This window comes from Nicotiana attenuata, unplaced genomic scaffold (assembly GCF_001879085.1).
Source record: "Nicotiana attenuata strain UT unplaced genomic scaffold, NIATTr2, whole genome shotgun sequence".
NCBI classification, from domain to species: domain Eukaryota; kingdom Viridiplantae; phylum Streptophyta; class Magnoliopsida; order Solanales; family Solanaceae; genus Nicotiana; species Nicotiana attenuata.
The window spans coordinates 91376-112410 of record NW_017673788.1 but is presented as its reverse complement, the minus strand read 5'-3'; the positions used below and the strand labels follow the sequence as shown (position 1 = coordinate 112410).

Genomic DNA, 21035 nt, shown 5'->3' with positions numbered 1-21035 from the left:
ATTCTCCCTCCTTAAAAATTATCATGAATTTGAATAGTGATCTCCATGATGACGTATCCAATTTAGACAACAGAAACGCTCAAATGACTATGTGAGACATTGAAAAGGATTGGATGGCTTTTAAGGAAAGTCTTGTATCTTGATGGTATTTAGTATTTACCTAGTCAAACTGAATATCAATTGTTTGAATTTATGGTCCTTTTGGTTGGTTATTAAGAAATTCGTAGTATTTTCAACCTTAACCAGAGATTTCAAATTCAAACCCTATTAGCAACTCAATGTAGAGATTAAGCTGCTTAATTAAACATACATATAGGGTGTTCATGGTTCGGTTTGGATCGGTTTTTTCCTAAAAAGAAACCAAACCAAGTAAGCCATTTTTTCAAATATTAGAACCAAACCAAACCAATTAAGTCGTTTTTCTCGATTCGATTTATGTCGGGTTTTGTCGGTTTTTCGGTTTTTTCTGTTTTTTCGGTTATTTGTCGGTTTTTTCTTAAATATAAGACATACACTACCAAACACATATTCCGGTGACTACATTTTTAACGTAACACTATCAAATCAATTGCCTTTGAGAAATCTATTATTTACCAAGATATATTGATGATAATTGAATCAAATAGTGATGAATAATTTAAGGACTCAATTAAAAATATATTATTTTTAACACGAAATGGATTCTTACACTTAACAAAAGAAAACTACCAATCAAACTAGAATGTAAAGGTAAAGAACTATACTAAAAGTTCAAACTATTAACATTTACCATAAAACTTTTGAAACTTTGTATATAAATATACATATATATAGGTGTAATAATAAATTTGAAATAGCTACTCCTATAGTCGGTTTGGTTCGGGTTTTTTCGGTTTTTTTCTTATTAAAACCAAAACCAAACCAAATTTGATCGGTTTTTAAAATTCAAAACCAAAACCAAACCAAACCAAAAAGTATCGACTTTTTTGGTCGGTTTGGTTCGGATTTTCGGGTTTCTGTGAACACCCCTACATACATATCCGTAACTACTCCCTTCTGTAATACTAGGGCCTGTAAAGAAAATGGGCCGGATACGAGATACTACTCCAAGAAAGCAAATAAAATGGAGAAAATGGCATGGTATGACAATACATAAAGAGAATTGGCAATATTTTAGCCTTATATTAGGTTTGGCAAAGGTAACCCCAAAAAATTGGCATTATATAGTCATATCCTAAATAACCCTAGTTTCTTATTTATTTTCTCTCCCTCTATTTTTTCTTCTCTCTCCCCATATTTCTTCTCCAATTTTCTTCTTCAATCTTTTTTTTCTTCTTCTTCTCCAATCTAGTAAATTTTCTTTTTCAATATGGATTTGGAAGGGCGTATTCTTTGATAATGTTTGGGAAGTTGTACTGGTTGTATACATTTTTCTATTAAGTTTAGATCTTCTCATCACAGTGGCAATTATGTAAAAAGATATATTTTTTATCTAGTTTTCTTATCTTCGTCTGATTGTGGCTTTGTTTGATTTGATTTGTATCTCTTTGGCAGACTCCAATCTTCTTCTTTTGTTAAATAAAAATATGTGTGTTTGAAGTGGTGTATATCTATGTATATAATCATGTGTACCCGTGTATATATCATGTTGTATATCGTGATATACATAGTTAGATAAGGCAATTAAAGGTTAAACCGGAATCAAACTGTCCTAACTAATTTTAAGAGAGTGAAACTCATTCTGAATAAACTTAATTCAATTTCTTTTATTGATCAAAGAATAATAAATATAATTATAGGTGTAAATAAAAAAAATTATATACAAATAAAGAAAATCAATTTTTAATATAAATTTTTTATATACATTCGATGTGCTATACACCACGATATACAAATAATATAATTATTTTTATTGTGATATACATTGATAAAAAGGCAACAATAAATGTTAAATAATCATATATATGATTTCATATTTTAGATATACATAGAAGGAAAATAAAATTTTAATATACGTGTTGATATACACAAGGGAAATAAAAAAAGTTGTGATATACACATTATTGTTGTGATATACATTCATTGGCTATTTGATGCCAATATCTCACCATACCAAAACCCCAATAAAATGATAACTAGGAATTATTACACCAAGCCAAGACAGCCCATTTCCAAAGCCACTACAGAAAAAGGTAATGACACCAGGTAGCCACTTTAAAGGGTTATTATTTAAGAATTAGCCAGTACGTCCTGAATTTCAGTTTTTCAGTTTAATTTTCAGGACAAAAATGTCCTAAATTGTCCTGTAGTTAAGATTTTTAGTTTAAAATTTTAGGACAAAATATATATGATTAATCTCTAAATAGCATCCCAAAGAATGACTATATGTGCGCTTGTCCCGCAGAAAAGCTTCGTGCCATTCTATGGGAAGGAAATAGCAGAAAACAACTAAGATCTTTATCAAGAAGGACCCAATAGACATTGCCATATTGGAACATAAATCTTTAGATGAATTATCCTAACACTGTAGGTCCAGCAAAAACTTGAGTTAATGTAGCACAATTAAGTTAAAAAATAATATCATGGAGTTAAAGGGCATTTGCAGTGATCAACAAGTACCTATAGACACAAGAAATGAAAAACTTGAGCTGGATCTAATTGATAATAGCAAATCCTTATAAACATGAAAATCTCCCAAGGTTGTCTACGTAATCTAGTAAAGCAAGAATTAAGAAAATCTCCATGATGAATCCAGTAATGGACTAGACCAAATGACATGGCCTTTTTCCCCTCAAACTTTACTCAGAAAACCACAACATGATCAACTCACTGGAGTCAAGATGAAGCATTCTCCAATAACTTAAGTATAAAGTTGAAGTGTTCACCAATAACTTTGGGACTCCAACGCAATTTTGTCCTTATTTGTGTCAATTAAGTTTCACCAAGTGAATTACAATTAGAAAACAGTTTCTAAGGGAACTAAGCCCCAATATTTAGAGAAAGCAGAGATGGCAGCAACTTTCATAAGAAAATATTAGGCAAAAAATGTCCAAACACTTTGCAGTACAAAAAACTAGATGATGTATCCATCTGAACCTATGCAGCTGCAGGAATGGTGGCAGTTGCTTTCTGATTTTTCATGGAACAGAAAAGATTCAAAACGTCGGCATGGTTCCTAATGTATCTGGGACATTTTGCAAGGAAGTCCTGTGCTTCACTCCGCCTTCCTGTTTTAAAGTATGCTTCAAACAAATTGAGAAATACAGAAGTTGATGGAAATTTCTTCACGGTCACTGCTTCAGTAAATGCAAGGGCATCATCAGCAGTTCCGGTCTTGGAAAGGTACTTGATGAATGGATCCAGAAAAGGTGGATAACCTTGACTTTTCATCAAATGCAGAACATCCAGAGCTTCCTCGAAACCCCGTTGAGCCAATAATTTCCCTACCAATAACTTATATGTGGTATGCCACACACATAGTTCTTTCTCCTCGACCATCTTCTTGACAAGTTTGAAGGCATGAATTGCTCTTCTCTTGCGGCAGTGCAAAGAAACCAACAATTCTAAAGCATACCCAGCATGAGAGGACCCTTCTTTCTCAACCATCATTTCAAATGCATCTGAAGCTTTAACCAGATCACCAGCTTCACAGTACCCTCCAATTAAAGATGTCCAGGTTTTAGAATTTGGGATATTGCCTGATGATTCTATATTATTCATAAACTCGTTCAAATCCTTATCCTTCCCACCGCTACCCAAATGAAAAGCAATTTTGCTCTGTTGATTAAGACTAGGTGTGAAACCAACATCCTTCATTGCTTTTAATATCTTGTCGCATTCGCCAAATCTATCAACACTGGTCAAAGACTTGAGAATGGCATCGAGGTTAGCACCAGTCAATGAATTGCCACTTTCTGTGAAGACCCTCAACACTTTTGAGAACAAGTCCAAATCAAGCTCCTTACTAACAACTATTTTCTTCAACAGAAAAGTGCAGTCCTGTGAGGATGGCTTGTTTATGCCAACCATTGCAAACTCATACAAGTCCACAGCATCCTTAATCATTTTTCTCTTAACAAAATTTTCCAGAACCTTATTATACGTTTCCCTTTCCATTTCAAACCCAGCAGTTTTCATTTCATCAACTAACCTCCAGAACTTCTCACCGGACTCTTCCCTACCTAAGACCCTAGCCATAGCATTAAAAGTCCGCTCGTTGTGTTTAAACAGACCACTCTCTTCAATCCATCTAAAGAATATCAAAGCCTTATTACTTTCACATTCAAGCTTCTCCAGAACCACAGTGATCAACTCGCTAGAAAACTCGAGATTTAACCCTCGCAGCTGCTTTTCCACGTCATCTCCCCATACATTTCCGCGAATCAATTTGCAAACCCTAGAACAAACTTCCTCGCTCGAATTATCAGCCAGCTCAGGACCATACAACTCTTTTAGCTTCTTCACATCGCCGCTCAGCTTATCCTTTTCAAATCTCTCAATAGTTCGATTAAAAGTACCCCGTGACACTCCATACCCTTTACTTTTCATAATTTCAACCATATCCCAAAACTCCTTAGCAAATCCATTAGACCCCAGTATCCCCAGCATATAATTATACACCTTTGAGCTCAACCTCTCGCTATCACTCTCTAAAACCCAGTTAAAAAACCTACGTGCCGAATCAGGGGCAGTATTAAAGCTCCGCAACGCCTTTACAACCAAATCGTGGGTCATAATAACATTGTTAGAATCCAAATCAAGCTTAATTTCGTCACTATTCCGGTTAGGTTTAGAGAAAATGTCGGTTAAAACAGCGATTTGGTGATCTGAATCTTTGTGTTCGACAGCTAATTCAGACGTGGAGAGATTACGAATGGTGAGGCGTTGGTAAGAGAGCATGTGAGAAGCACGTGAGGGGATAGTTGGAGAAGTGATAGAACGAAGAGAGTGATTTACCTGAAACGGAGAAGGAGTGATGAGTTTCCTGGAATAAGAATGGTGGCGTAGAAGAAGACGAAGCCATCGCTGTTGATTCCGCATTTTTACTTTGGTAGATTGAGATATTCGCTTAATTGGTAAATGAGTTTCGGCGAATGAAGAAAGGGGATTTTGGTAGGGTTTATGGATGAGAATTCAGAAATGAGAAAACTCAGATGGGTTCAGTTCTAACAGGTTCGGGTCACATGGACCGTACCCAAAATCCGAATGTGGGTTTCGGATTTGGAGTTGGGTTATGGTTCTTTTTTTTTTTCAGATATTTTTTGTCTAAACTTTTGATTAAGTATCGTTAATCTCTAACAAATTAAATTTAAAGGAAAATTGACTAACCGATATATTTATGTAATTGGAGCAACTTAACTACTATCAATAGAATATTGTACTCCTATTAGTTAACTATAAAGTGTTTTGGTTGATGTTGAGTTATTTTAGTTTTTCTTTAATGTACTGTACATAATGATTACTTGATAATAAAATTATTTTAATTACCAAAATATATTTCCATATACCAAAAACTTGAAAAAATTATCAGCTTTAGATAAGAGTATAAACCTCTCTCCAACCAATTGTTGTTATGAGGTTATTGTTCAGTTGTTGTCATTGCAAAAACACTTGATCTTTATTTATGATGAATACGTTATTGAGAAAAATAAACGAGTTTAATACAGTAGCAGTCCGTATCAAATTATTAATCTCAGAAAACGCATTCTTTTATTAATTCGTTACTTAGACTTTTCTAACAGTACCAATTCTTCCATCTCATTCTTCACCTGAGCTAACATTATTATGTTTTGTGCGAATTATCTAAAATTATTTTTGTTATGCTGACAAAAACAAATATGTCGCAAAAATTTGCTCCTGGAACAAGTACTTTTGAAATACATTGTTTAACATTGATACTTGTAAATTAACCTTGCCGTTTGTCCTCAAAAAGTGTTTAACAATATTTGTTTTTTATAAATAAAAAAGGCAACCAAACATAATTAGAGATATGTTTCGCACGAAATGAAAAACACATCTGGAGTAGTATTAAAAAATTTCAAACATTGACTAGTGGCTTTATGGCTGAAAGAACTTCCATGTGATTCATTTTCCACACGAAAAAAGAATCGCGATAAAATTTCTCCTACTTTGGAAACAAACACCACTTTAAAACAAAGGAACTTTAATTCATCCCGCATTAAATGTCCGTAGTATAGTATATCTTTGGCAAAATACCTAAAACCACCCTAAACGTGATGTGGACGTTGATATAGCGAAGAGTGTGGGTGCACTCTCTTTTAAGCATGTGGAGTAAAAAAAAGTTGAAAAAATCAACTTTCAAATAGGTTATTTTTTAACTTTTAGTTGTCATATAGTTATATATAATGATTTATTTGTTACAATTATATATTTCTTCTTGCTTCATCTTATTAGCATATAATATGAACTTTACTCTAGCTTTTATTCTTTTTACTTTCTTCTATAGATATAATGTCTTTTGTTCCGACCGCATATTTTTTTCTGGAGCCAAATTTGTAAGAGTTTGGTTGGAACTCCATTATTTTAGCCAAATAGAAAACTTTTAGCAAAAATGGAGTAATAGTTGTGTATTTTCTGTTATTTTTTTAAATATAATGTCTATTTATTTTAATTGTGTGTTTTCAAGTCAAATCAGTAAAAAAAAATGGCTACAGCTCCATTATTTTTTACCAAATAAAAAGGTATAGCCAAAATAATGAACTTGCAATTGTACACTCTTTTTATTTCTTCTTTTGATACAATGACTATTTATTTAACTGTGTATTTTTACTTCTTCTAGTAATATCTGTAAAAAATAATATTTTTAGAGTTATATAAAAAATTATAGCCAAAATAATAAAAATCAAACTATGTATTTTTTTTATATCTTTTTAGGTGCCTTAACAATTTATTTCAGCTGTATAAATCTATAAGGTCAAATTCAAAAAATAATAACTAAAACTTTATTATTTTTATCCAAATAAAAAAAATTAGCCTAAATAATGTAGTTCTTGTCAATTTTTATTATAAATATTATTCGAAAAAAATTATCTAAAAAAGTAACACACTTAAAAAGGTATAAAATATAGTTTATTTTTCAAAAAAATGCGACATGGACGGGAAAATACACGTGGCAGGCGAGTGCATGCCAATTTTCTAGGATGAGATCGTTCAAGGGGGTAACGGCTATCGAATAACCAAGTATAGGGGGAAATTAAGACCACGGATAGTTCAAGGATGTAACCAATAATACGTGCCAAGTTTAGGGGGGTTTAAAGGTATTTTACCTATTTCTTTTGATTATCCTTATGCTACTGTCCCGTGAGAAAGATTTATAATTGTCAAAAGTAGGGGTGTCAAATGGGCGGGTTGGACCAATTTTGGGCGGGTCAAAATGGATTGAGTCAATAATTGGACAGGCCATTTGACCCCGCCCAAAAGTTACTTGGGCTAAGATGGTCTGGGTCAAGATGGGCTAAAATTTGGATTATAACCCAACCCGCCCAACTCTTATCAACCTTTCCTTAATATGTGTTGTTTTCTTATGAATTGTATAATTACTAAATAAGACTTTTTTTTTCTTTTGTTATGGTGAAAAAAATTCTAAGCTATTTTGACAAAGTTACTCATAGAACAATTTGGGTTAAAAATTAGCCCTACTTTAAATGAGTTGAGATGAATTGGATCAAAATGGATTGAGCTCAATAAATGAGCAGGTCAATAACCAACTCAACCTTGAGCGGGTCATTTGGGCTTGGGCCAATTTGACAGCCCTAGTCAAAAGTAGTTGCTTTGCACATTTTGCAATATGATACTTGTCACGACCCCAATCTCAGGTCGTGATGGCGCCCAACACACTGCTAGGCAAGCCTGACCAACTAACAACCTCACCCGTTTTCTTATAAAGTTTATTATTAGCTAACACAGTTAAAATGCCAAATTACCATAATAAAAGCCTGGAACAAGAGCTAAATATGCGAAAATTCAAATGATAACACCACTACATAGCCCGAACAGATCCGGTATCACAAGTCTGAGCTTCTAATACAAGTTTAACAGCCTATTACATAATCAGTCTAGGAAATGTGGATAAAACAAAAGGATAGAAGGGAGAGATCAGGGCTGCGGACGCCATGCAGCTACCTCGATACTCTCGGATATGTGCTGCCCGACTGAAAATCCTCAACAGCCTCAGATGCACCTGGATCTGCACGCACGATGCAGGGAGTAATGTGAGTACTCCGACCTAGTGAGTAATAAGCAAAAATAATGACTGAAGATAAGAAATCCTGGAGAAACACAGAGTAATCTATATACGGCAGTTTAAAACAAGTAATATGAAGGCAGTAAGCCAATGGAAAACGAAATATGATAATTCTGCAACACATAAGCAGTCAAGTGATAGACAGTAAAAGAAAAATCATAACATAGAACGGTACTCTATAGCACCAGCTGCGGCGTGCAGCCCGATCCATATATTTATCGCCGACGACGCTCACTGGGGGTGTACAGACTCCGGGAGGGGCCCCTTACGGCCCAAGCGCAATAACAAGCCATCTCGTGGCACCAATCTAGGCCCTCGGCCTCATATCAATATCAATATAACACTGCTGCGGCGTGCAGCCCGATCCCATAGTATCCTCACATCTGGCCCTTGGCCATACTCAGTCCAGAAATCATATAAGCCCCTCGGGCATTAGTAAAACTGTAGTTCTCAGCCCAAAACATCATTTAACATATCATTTTAGTTTCAAAAACCGAGTAAAAGTGGCTGAGTTGTAAAACAGAAGAAAATGGTACGACTGAGTTCAAGTAGTAAATCAAAACGGTGAGGAAATAGTGATAAAAACTCCCCGAAGGGTTCAAATAGTTGGCACGAAGCCCAAATATGGCAATCAATCCAAATAATGATGATATCAATTAAGTTTCAATCAAATACGCGGTAAAAGCATTACTCGGGACGGACCAAGTCACAATCTCCAATAGTAAACGACCCCCACGCTCATCATCAAGCGCGTGTCTCACCTCTATATAGCACTACGATGTGCAAATTCGGGGTTTCAAACCCTCAGGACATCATTTACATTCATTACTCACCTCGAACCGGCTAAAGCTCTAGCTCGCTATGCCCTTGCCTCTCAAATCGGCCTCCTCGCGCGTCGAATCTGACCAAAACCAGAACGAAATAAGGGAACAAAACCCAAGCGAAAACAATCAAAAAATATCAAAAATCCCGAAATTAGCAAAACCCGAGCCCCGGGCCCACTTCTCGAAACTCAGAAATTTTTACATCATTAGATTCCTTATCTCCCCACGAGTTTATATATATCAAAAACACAAGAATCGGAGTTCAATTGACCCCTCAAATTTCCAATTTAGACTCTCTTAATCTCAAGCCCTAAACCTCCATTTTTAGTCCAAAAATTCCTTAATTTTCAGTCCTAAGTCATGAAATATCACCATAGAATTGTGTTTTAGGTCCAAAATCCTTACCTTATCGAAGTTCCCCTGAAATCTCTCTTCAAAATCGCCCAAAAACTCTAAGTCCGAAGTTAAAATGAATAAACCCTTCAAAAATCGCGAAGAAGAACCATTTATACCTTCTGCCCAGTCATAATCGCATATGCGGTCAATTACCCGCTTCTGCGGTCATTTCTCCGCATCTGCGAAATTCACTTAAATCCCGCCTAACCTCATCTGCGGTCCAATAGCCGCATCTGCAGCTCCGCAGGTGCGGTCCCTATTCCGCATCTGCGGTTCCTGACCTCACTCCTCAAATTCGCATCTGCGGATAATCCTTCGCACATGCGATGCCGCACCTGCGGTCCCCAAACCGCAGGTGCGAAAACACCAAGCAGCAGAAGTTCTGCAATTACACAAGTCCAAAACTCTTCCCGTTAGCCATCTGAAACCACTCCGAAGCCCACGGGGCCTCAACCAAAAGCACCAACACGTCCTAAAATCTCATTCAAACTTGTTCCAATCATCAAAACACCTCAAACAACACTAAATCTATCAATTCACGTCGAATTCAAGCCTAAGTTTCCTAAAAACTTTCGAAACACGCTTTTGATCAAAAACCCAACCAAACCACATCCAAATGACCTGAAATTTTGCACACACATCCCAAATCACACAACGAAGCTACAACAACTCTCGGAATCCCATTTCGACCCTCGGATCAAAATCTCACCTATCAACCGGAATTCGCCAAAATACTAACTTCGCCAATTCAAGCCTAATTCTACACCGGGCCTCCAAAACCACTTCCGATCACACTCCTAAGTCACAAATCACCACCCGAAGCTAACCGAACCATCGGAACTCACATCCGAGTCCTCTAACTCATAAGTCAACGTCCAGTTAACTTTTCCAACTTAAGCCTTCCTAAAAGAGACTAAGCGTCTCATTTCTTACCAAATTCACTCCGAACTCAAACCAATCAACTCGACCACATAAAAACACGGATAACGAAGCATAAAGAAGCAGAAATGGGGGAAACAGAGCGGTAACTCATGAGATGATTGGTCGGATCGTCACAATACTTCCTTCATCTAATATTTTTGAGTTCCCGAAGTCATGGAATCTTGATTTAATATTTAGGTAATACCTTTCCAATTTTGATAGGAGGAAAATAATAATTCACATTATTTATCACGTTGATTTGTGTGTGTCATCCTTGTGCAAGATGACATTCTTGTTTGACCAAAAAGTGTTGAACCTTTTAGTTAAATCAATTAATGATGAAATTGAGAGTAAATCCTAGCCAAACATAATTAACTATAGATCTAAGCATATTGGACACCAGAATCAAATGAGGTTGAGTTTATGTAAAGTTTCTCAGAATGATTAAAAGACATCAAACATAAATGATAAGCTTACATCTTTGATATATTGTTCTGTACTTGTAAAGCAAAGAAGATAAAGAAGGAATCTCGTTGATAACTATGAGATCTAGCTTTATTGACTCAACCATGGTGTTTACAAAGGTCTGTAACCCGTTATCTAGACTTCTTGCTTTGTTACTCAGAGGTCTCCTCCAAGTCTTCTGTTTCTTTTTCTCTCCCGGGATCCTCCTTTCTTTCTGCTTTATCTTCCATATATATACTTCCCAACTTCCCCTTTATCCAACGGTTTTTGACCTGCATACCCCTTCTCGTCTATCTTCCTCTTTACTTGCTCAAGCACGACCGCGTATATTCTGCTGTGCAAGCCTTCTCAATGTCTCGATCTCGGCAGTGGCCGAGACGCTCGTTGCCATTACGCCTTACGGGTACGTCCATGGCTTGGTCGACCCCTTACTGTTCCCCTTAATGATAGTCCACTTGTGGTGAGATTTTGACCCATACAATTCTAACATTCCAATTTTATCGAATGTTGCAACGGGACCAGTATTTATCACGCGGTTTATCATGAGTATCCTACTGTTAATTTTAAAAGTTAAATATAGCTCAAAAGAGTTGGTAAGATTGAACTTCGATAAGTTAAAAGTGCTAAACAAAGAAGATCATACTGTGAATGCGAGAAATGCAAAAATAAGGGAAATTACACAGAGAACCAAAAACTATGTATTATTAGTGAAACAAGAAGAAAGAAAGCCGTGACAGTGTGACCCATACACTGCTTCTTATATTCTGTAATTCAGAAACAAGAAACCTCAACAATACTCAATTCTAAGCAACAGAAGTTGCATCTCTAATTTGAAATGAAAACAAAAACTTCAAAATTCTAAAGCGGGAAAGAAAAATAAGAGCCCATTCTGGCAGCCTAAAAGTATAAAATAGGATCTTCATTTCATGCCAGTGGCATTTTTAACTGCATCAGCTGCCCCATGTGCCTTGGCCTGCATTTGCTGCCCCGCCTATAAAATTGTCAACCAAATATAACACATTAGTATTTATTTTCTTGTCTTATGCATCAGCTAATAGATTGTAAGAGTTACACTTTAGTCATGTATATATGGAACACAACAAAATAATGGAATAACAATGGCCAAACCTCCTGCATTGTTTCTTTGGCAGATTGTGCAGCATTGGCAGCCTTGTCCATCATCTGGTTACCCTTTTCCTGATGCATAATAATATATATATCACGTGTTATCAGCCAGAGCTACATCGTCATAAATATAAATTGTGGAATTTCCTAGACATCGCAAAACGCTACCAAGGTGATTCAAAAATTGCTTTATGTTGCAGGTTCAAGTCGCAGACATGATATTCTTGTATTTTTTTTAATTCCACTTGTTAAAATTTCTAGTTTCGTCACCACATGTGTTATCTAGCTACTAGCTAGTATGATTAAAGGGAAAGTAAAAGTGCAAGAAATAGCATGTAGATTACCTGGGCTTGGCCCTTAGCTTGGCCAGCTTGGTAGCTCATGTTCTGGGAGTTATCCATGATTAATTTTGTGTTTGAAAATTGAGCAAATAGTGTTACAAACTGAGAGAAAACAAACTGTATTTTTTTGAAGAGCTTGGAATTGTTTGTTGATGTGTTTTTTTAGACAGAGTGGGTATTTATAGATCTTGAAACCCATTCAGTGCTTGACATTTGTTATTATAAGTTGAAGGCTAAGACACATTCTAGGCCTCAATAGGGGGAATAAGATGCGAAAAATTAGTCTTTTAGTGGTTAAAAAAACAAAAAAATGGAAGAGGTAAGTTCTTAAGACTCGGATAAGTTTCTAAACTTTCAATTAGTTAAAGTGTAATTTACATCTAATTTTTAGATCATGGAATTCGAATAAGTGTACCTAGTTATAACACTGTACTATAGTACTATGGCTACCAATCATATTTTACAAATTATGTTTGTAATAATTAGTAGTATTACACTTGAATTTTGAAGAAAATAAGTATAAAATACTAAACTATTTGTTTGACGGTTATAGAGTTTTGTTGTGAGCATTATGGAGTACTAGTATTAACTAGTAGAAATTATTAACTTGCGCATAGTTGAAGAACCAACTATATGTTCACAAAATTGGGGTAATCAGATTTAAATATTACCCAATTTGTTAATTATTTGATAGATGATGGAGTTACTCGATCATTTACATTTTTCTTCTCCAAAATTACAGAATTATATCTAACCATGCTTGTTGGGGCTTCAGTATGAATACAAATTAGTTATAATATTGTGTGCGGGGAAATCGGGAGACCAATTTTCCCTCGACATAATGCTTCGAAGAACAAATCCCGAAGGCACGGGATCTCGGTTCGGTCGCCTCCCTCGAGATCTAGCCGATGCCTTGCCCAGATCGAGCATCGGCTAAGACCCTGATGGGCGAAGATATCCCCCGAGGGATGTATCTGGGGTCCACGAGACTTCTCCAAACGGCTCGACGCCAGTTCTCCTACAACCCAAGAAAAGCATGCTGCCACATCTCATTCTTTTATTGTATTGTTTATTTCATATTAAGTTTGGACGCCCCCTTTTCTATAAAAGAAGGGTCACCAACACATTGTAGCTCATCTCCAATTGTCTTACAACGAAAGCAATAACATTCTCTCTCTTTCTCTAAATCTCTCTCACTGATTCTAAGTCATACCTGTTGATAGCTATTCTCTTGGTTTGTCAAATAAATATATCTCGAGATCATCCCTAGCATTTTATTGTTCTTCGTTTGTTCTTTTTTATTTCTTTTAAGATTGACGGTATAAAGCTTTGCTTATCTATATCCTTACCTGTTATCCCCTTCCCGACTACCCTCGATAGGCCCGAGGTAGGTTCGAGGCCTGGCCCCGAGGTATCTACTGGCTTGCTCTACGCCCGGGAACGTCCCCTTACTGATTCGATTATCGCTTTGGCTAACTCGATCTTTACTGTTTTACTCCACGTTTTAGCACTAATCAGCCTTACAAACTAGCTCGGGAATAGATCACGTATTTTTAGAATCCCATTTACAAATTTAATTGTTGTTACCATTTTTACGGTAAACAGTTTGGCGCCCACCGTGGGGCTAAAAATACTAGTGATTATTTTCTTGCTAGTTTCGTCACTTAAACGCACGATATCTTTCACACTTTTTCTTGCCCGAGAACTCTTTGATTGCAGGTCAAAATATCCGGCTTGATAAAACAGGGTTGAAAACAACGACCTCGAAGACCACGGGGAAAACGGCGTGGCCGTCCCGGCCGCCGGAGCACCTCCGCAGAATCCTGACGGCGTTCCCAGACCAATCCTAGTGGACGCGGATTCGCAGGACGCTCAGCAAGTAGACGAAACGTCTCACACCGACAAGAGTGTCCGACGCAGCGACCAACTGGAAGCGCAAAAAACCCCAGCCCGGGAAGAACAGGAAGTTAGTCTTCACGTTATCTTTGAAATGTTGCAGGCACAACAACTAGCAATCGCTCAGCTATAAAGACACCCAAGAACCCCCAGTACAGTGGCACCAGATACATCTCCCCCCGCCAAACGAGTGCTCGAAAGGTCAAGCAACAACGAGTCGGTGGCTGACCCCGATATCGTAAAATTAGTCGAGGACCTCACCAAAAGGATCAAATCGGGAGAGAAAATGATCGCAGCCAACGATAAAAGGGTCGAGACCTACAACTCTAGGGTCGATCAGATCCCAGGCGCCCCTCCAGTCCTTAAGGGTCTAGATTCAAAGAAATTCATTCTAAGGCCATTCCCCGAAGAAGCAGCGCCGAAACCTATCCCGAAGAAGTTTAGAATGCGGAACTCCCTAAGTACAACGGCACCTCCGACCCCAACGAACACGTCACTGCGTATACCTGCCAGTAAAAGGTAACGACATAAAGAGCGACGAGATTGAATCCGTACTACTGAAAAAATTTGGAGAAACACTTTCAAAGGGGGCCATGATGTGGTACCATAACCTGGCCCCCGACTCCATAGACTCATTCGCCATGTTAGCGGACTTTTTTGTAAAAGCACACGCCGGAGCCATCAAAGTAGCGACGAGGAAGTCCGACGTTTTCAAAATCAAGCAAAGAGAAAACGAGATGCTGCGGGAGTTCGTGTCCCGGTTCCAGATGGAACGAATGGAGCTACCACCGGTCTCCGACGATTGGGCGGTGCAGGCCTTCACCCAAGGCCTGAACGAACGGAGCTCCATGTCTTCGAAACAACTGAAACAAAATCTGATCGAATACTCGGCCGTAACCTGGTCAGACGTCCACAACCGATATCAATCGAAGATCAAGGCAGAGGATGACCAGTTGGGGGCCCCGTCGGGCTCGGTATACCCAAGCGGATTCCAAGCAAAAGTGACGAAGCCAAGCAAAAAACGGTATCAGCCGTACCTCGAAGACAGAAGGAACGCCCCAAGGCACAATCTGCCCCGCAACGATAGGAGGATGGATCGAGGACAGGATCCTCGAGGGGTTATCAACAGGGACAGATTTGACCGAAACATGGGACTAGTCAACGCACCCCACTTGTCGAAATACGATTTCAGCGTCGACGTATCAGACATCGTGTCCGCTATCAGCAAAATCCGGGATGCAAAATGGCCTAGACCAGTGCAGTCGGATCCTTCGCAGAGAAATTACAACTTGACGTGCGAGTTCCACAACACACATGGCCACCGGACCGAGGACTACCATCAACTACGAAAAGAAGTAGCCCGACTGCTCAACAAAGGGCACCTCCGAGAATTCCTCAGCGATCGGACCAGAAATCAGTTTCAAGACAGGGAGGCAACCAAGAAGAATGAAGTAAACGAACCACAACACGTCATTCACATGATCATGGGCGGCGCCGATACCCCGCAAGAACCCATGATGAGGAAAACAAAAATATCCATCACAAGGGAGAAACGGACTCGAGGATACATCCCCGAGGACGCCCTCACCTTCAGTGAAGAAGATACGGATGCCTTATCTCAACCCCATAACGACGCTCTGGTAATTTCCTTTCTTGTAAATTCTTTCCAGATAAAACATGTACTCGTGGATCCAGGTAGCTCGTCCAATATTATCAGGTCAAGGGTGATAGAACAGCTCGGTTTAACTGAACGGATCGTACCCGCCACTCGAGTCCTCAACGGGTTCAACATGGCGAGCGAAACGACGAAAGGGGAGATCATCATACCCGTCACCGTGGCCGGCATACCCCAACACACCAAGTTCCATGTCATCGAGGGAGACATGAGGTACAACACCTTCTTCGGACGACCATGGATACATTGCATGAGAGCAGTACCGTCCACTCTCCACCAAATAATAAAATTCCCGACAAAGGACGGGATCAAAACCATCCACGGAGAGCAGCACGCGGCGAGAGAAATGTTCGCAATACACGACGCATTCTCGGTCCCCTTACCTCCGCCCCCGAATAAGCCCACAGCGAATTAGGGCTCAACACCGGTCAGGTTTGATAAAACGCAAAAATAAACCCGCGTCACATACCCGACCTCAGGCGATCGAAACAAGTCAGCACCCAGAAGTATCCCGTCTCAAGGTACCGACGTTTCTTTTATTTTATTTTTAAAATAGAAATTAACCCTCGTGCAGGCACTGTCCGAAAGCCTCGAGGCCTCCCAAAAAAAAAGGCGCGCCCGACTCGACCGAAGATATCAAGACACTGGCACTGTCCGAAGATCTCGAGACCTCCCAAAAAAGGCGCGCTCGTTGCACTCTTTTCCTTAGACCGAGTTTTTATCCCAAAAAGAAGAAGGGTTTTTACCGGAAAGGTTTTAATGAGGCAACGCCCCCGGAAGCCACCAGGAGATAAAACTCCACACAATCGCTCGAATCCATCCTTACGGCCAACCTCCAAAGCAGCTAGGAGCATTCCTCCTGAAATCCACCGGACATAGAGGAGCGCCGAACAAAGATCCCTACGGGGGAATGATGTATCAGGACAAAACGGTCAAAATAGCCAAACCTCGTTAAGGCGAAAACATGTATTATTATATCGGGCAATCGAAAACACCCCCTTTCTTTTATGAGAAAAGAGAAAGGCTCCTAATCAAGAACAAAGCAGCATGAAAATCAGCAAAACAACCCGACTTGGCCTAAGAGCCGGTCGAGTCAGCTCGATAGCGCATATATCGCATCAATAGATCAGAGTATATCTCCAACGCCTTGCTTTCCAAAAAGAAACAAATCACAGCACGCTCCTGATAGGGACATCTCCACAAAATACGTCCCGAGATACTCGGAGACTTAAGAAATCCGACATCCGGACGACCCCAGGGTCGAAACGCCGGGCTCACCAAGCCCCCAAAAAATAATTCCGGGCTCATCAAGCCCCCAGAAACAGCTGCGAGCTCATGAAAAGCTGTCTTCAAGCAAACTCGATGACTCGGAGACTGTCGCCAACCGCCATGCACTGGAAATCTGAAATTGTAAGACCCTAACGGGCAGCCTCGGCAAAACCAGATCTATTCTCCATAAACTGTAAGACCTCAACAGGCATTAAAAATCCTGCAGTTTAGGCTATACATCGCATTTGTAAGAATCCCTAAAGGGCATACCCTCGGTGTAGACGCCTAAAACTGCTTCTCGGGATAAAAAATGGCCCCGGCCAAATGCATACGACTCCGGTCGAAACGGCTGCTACAGCCCAAAAAATGTGACTCAGGGACGCCCGACTGTTGCTAAAAAATCCTCCGAATCTACTTCGGAAAGAACCAGTTAAACACAGGCTTCCCTCAATAGGCAAAAAACGAGTCTCGACCACGTCGGCTCCAAAATCACAAAAATGTCGATCTACTCGACCTATGGGCTATGAACCTTCCGAGGTGCTCAAGACATCGCCGACTACGACTTGAAATCGAGTTTCTTTCAGAACCGACAAAAGGTCAGGCAAAATAATCAATAAGACCTTAACGAGAGGAAACAAAGCCTACAAAAAGCCTACGGGCCTCACATCAAACAGCATAAGTGCCATTGTCGCCGGCTAAGTAAAGCCTCCGGGCCTCACACCGAAAGGTTTCTACGACCATCAGCTTGAAAATTGACAACTTGAGGATTAAAATGAGCTCGAATCGTAACCCGATTCGGAGATCGGATCCGAAATAGTTAAACTAAGCAAAGCCTCCGGGCCTCATATCGAAAGGTCTCTACGGCCAAACAGCGTAAGTGCCATTGTCACCAGCTAAGCGAGCCTCCGGGCCTCATATCGAAAGGTCTCCATGACCAAACAGCGTAAGTGCCATTGTCGTCGGTTAAGCAAGCCTCCGGGCCTCATACTAAAAGGTCTCAACGACCAAGTAGCAGAAAGGCCACCATCGCTGGCCAAAAGCTCAGATGAGATTTAAGGGTCGATTACAGCTCGAGTCGCAACACGACTCGGAGACTAGGCCCAAAAGTCATAATACTCCCTAGAGCGAAACAGCGATGCCGCTTTCTCCAAACGGAACCTCCGGATAGATCGAGAGGTCAATTACAGCTCAAATCACAACGCGACTCGGGGACTGGACCCAAAAAATCGCCAAACGCCCAAGGGCAGAAAATGAAAATCATTATCGTCAGCCCAAAATGGGCTCGAAGGTAAGATAAGCCCGAGTCAGGATTCCGACTCGGAGACTGAACCCGAGGGCAGTTCGCTCACAAAACGCCTAAAGGCACGACCCAAAAACAACGCTATCAACAGTTGAGGCAAATCTCCGCGCCGCGCGCCCACAAAACCGCTTCAGTCCAGAAACACAAGGGGTCATCGCCCTCCTCCCATGCAGGCGGGAAAAAGTTAGAAGGCCAATCAGAGCTCGAGCCGTAACACGACTCGAAGACTGAACCTGAAGGTAATCGAAACGTAGAAATTACAAATTACAGGGCATAGTCTCGGCCTGCGACGTATGGTGGAATCTATGTACATATATACACGGCAAAGAAGGCAGGGAATGTTCGTTCCCCCTTTATTTTCCTTTTTTGGCAGCCACGGCCCATCGGCCTCCTCCTCATCATAAGATATCAGGAACTTGGCATCAAACTCAGCTCCCTTGGCGCATCCGATCTCTTCCGAGGGATCAAAGCCTCTGGCGTGAATCTCCGCGAGAGTCCCCCTATCTGCATATTCCCCGCTACTGCCTACGCGATCAAGGGCCCTCTCCAGCTCGGCCCCAACAAATAAAGTAAGCCACTATCTTTTGCTACGCCCGATCAAAAATAATAANTATTACATATTTTTCATGCATGTCATTCATTTATACATGTACATTGACCCATGACCAGATGGCGTTATATACGCGTATTTATATGTGTGTGTGTGTATATATATATATATATATATATATATATATATATATATATATATATATCATGCACGCGGGGTGCCCTCTCCCTCTGCAAGCACCTCGCGACCATATCGAAAACAGAACGGTCAAGTCTACGCCCCGCGCCGAAAGGATTACAGCTTGTCGAAGTGCGCCTTCTACGGCCTCAGCAAACGACAACCAAGCTCCCCGATTGTCCTCCTGGCCCGGGTCAATTCCTCCAGGAAAAAGAGCCCCCTGCACCGACCTGATCGGGATACTCCTTGGCAAAAGCCACAAAATAGTTACCCTTCAACCATTGGGCCACCCAGTCGAAGGTTATTTCGGCTTACCCACTTCGCCTAATGTATCTCGAGACACCCGAAGACGGAACCCGAGATTAATTCAACAGCGAATACGCCTGAAGAGACGACCCAAGCGACGCTATCAATACGCCATCGGCAGTCAAGATAAATCTCCGGGCCATGCACCCGCGAAATCGCTTCGGCCTAGAAGCACAAAGGGTCACCACCTTCCGTCCGTAAAGGCAGACAGGAGCCGGAGGACCTACCGAAGCTCGAGCCATGGTGCAGCTCGGAGACTAGTTCCAAACAGATCTGCACGTTCGAGAGCAGCGACAGAATAGAGGTACAAAAGGAACAAAAGCCTTAAATTCTTCTTATATTACATGCAAAAACATTCTCCACCTACAGGCACGCCCTGCGCGCCAGAAACAAAGTTACAAAACGACGGAACCTCTATTTTTTGCCAAAAGGGCTGCATTTCATCAAAGATTGCCCTTTGCAGCATCCACAAGGAGTGACCGAACATCGCCTTCATCCACCTTGGCTCAGGCCAACTCCTCTGAAAAATCAAGGCCCTTGCTCCAGCTTCCTCGAATACCTCTCTCCAGGTTCGGCAGCGAACATATTCTTCGATCCTCTCCTCGCGATCAAGGGCTCGCCTCAACTCGGATTGAACGGCAGCAGTTTCCTTTGTACAAATCTCCATGTCTCGATCAGACCTGGATCGGCTTGATGCAACTTCCGCATCGATTACCTTGGCCCTGACCTTCAAGAGTTCAGACTCAGGTCTCTCAACCATATCGACCTGGACCTTGGCATTCTCGTAGGACAAGTTGAGTTGAACCTCGAAGGCAGGAATCCTAGACGAAGCACTCATCCCCTCAAAAGCTTGAACCTTCACTAGAGCTCTTAGCTTCCCATAGGTAATTTCGACACAAACGGGATCACCCTTAAGAATTTTTGCAGATCAGGCCCGAAATTATCCAAGGCTCGGGTCCTAAAAGAACCAGCCCGGATCTAAGGCCATCGCAAAGTCTACGAAAGAAGCTTCAGGTACAAGAAGGAAAACACGAGATACACCCCTGCACGACATCTCCTTATCCCCCTAAACAAGTGACAGAAGGTTTCGGGGAGCAACGTCAGCGTCCAACGCCGGAGGGGATAACTCGGCCGAAGTCCAATACGCGCTTTCCCCAAGGAACGGGGCCCCGATGAGCTCCAAAGCACCAACATCGGACACAAGGCATGCGCCCGGGTTCGCGACTCCCACTCCGTAGGAGTAGACGCTTGAAGCCAATCTTACGCTCTCTGAAAGAGTTACCCACATCAAAATCAACAGGGCTCACCGATGCACCCGAGGATGACCTCCATCCGGGGTATCGTCCCCAAAGGCCCCCGAATTCGACGCGCAATCTCCAGACAAGCAAGTATGACCCGATAGCTCGAGCTTATCCGGTCGGCCCTACACCAGCCCGAAGTACGACAAAAGGATCGGGGAAGAACCTTGCTAATCGACTAGAGACCAGAACAAGCTATCGTGGCAGACTACGACAGCCCATAAACAGAGGAAGACGCTCGAAAAGCCCC

General features: G+C 40.8%; 2 protein-coding genes across 2 annotated transcripts; both read right to left on the bottom strand.

Annotated features, from left to right (window-relative positions):
- Nucleotides 1-3075: 3075 nt before the first annotated feature.
- Nucleotides 3076-5019, bottom strand: LOC109217296 (pentatricopeptide repeat-containing protein At3g02490, mitochondrial). The gene has a single exon (XM_019381528.1). The coding sequence runs from the start codon at nucleotides 5017-5019 to the stop codon at nucleotides 3076-3078; it is 1944 nt and encodes a 647-aa protein (XP_019237073.1).
- A 6511-nt stretch (nucleotides 5020-11530) lies between these two features.
- LOC109217299 (stress-induced protein KIN2) lies at nucleotides 11531-12462 on the bottom strand. Its single transcript, XM_019381542.1, has 3 exons — nucleotides 12318-12462; nucleotides 11977-12045; nucleotides 11531-11839 (listed from the first exon to the last, which is right to left on the bottom strand). Exons 1-3 carry the CDS (start codon nucleotides 12372-12374, stop codon nucleotides 11768-11770), a joined length of 198 nt encoding a protein of 65 aa, XP_019237087.1. The 5' UTR covers nucleotides 12375-12462; the 3' UTR covers nucleotides 11531-11767.
- Between the last annotated feature and the right edge of the window lie 8573 nt (nucleotides 12463-21035).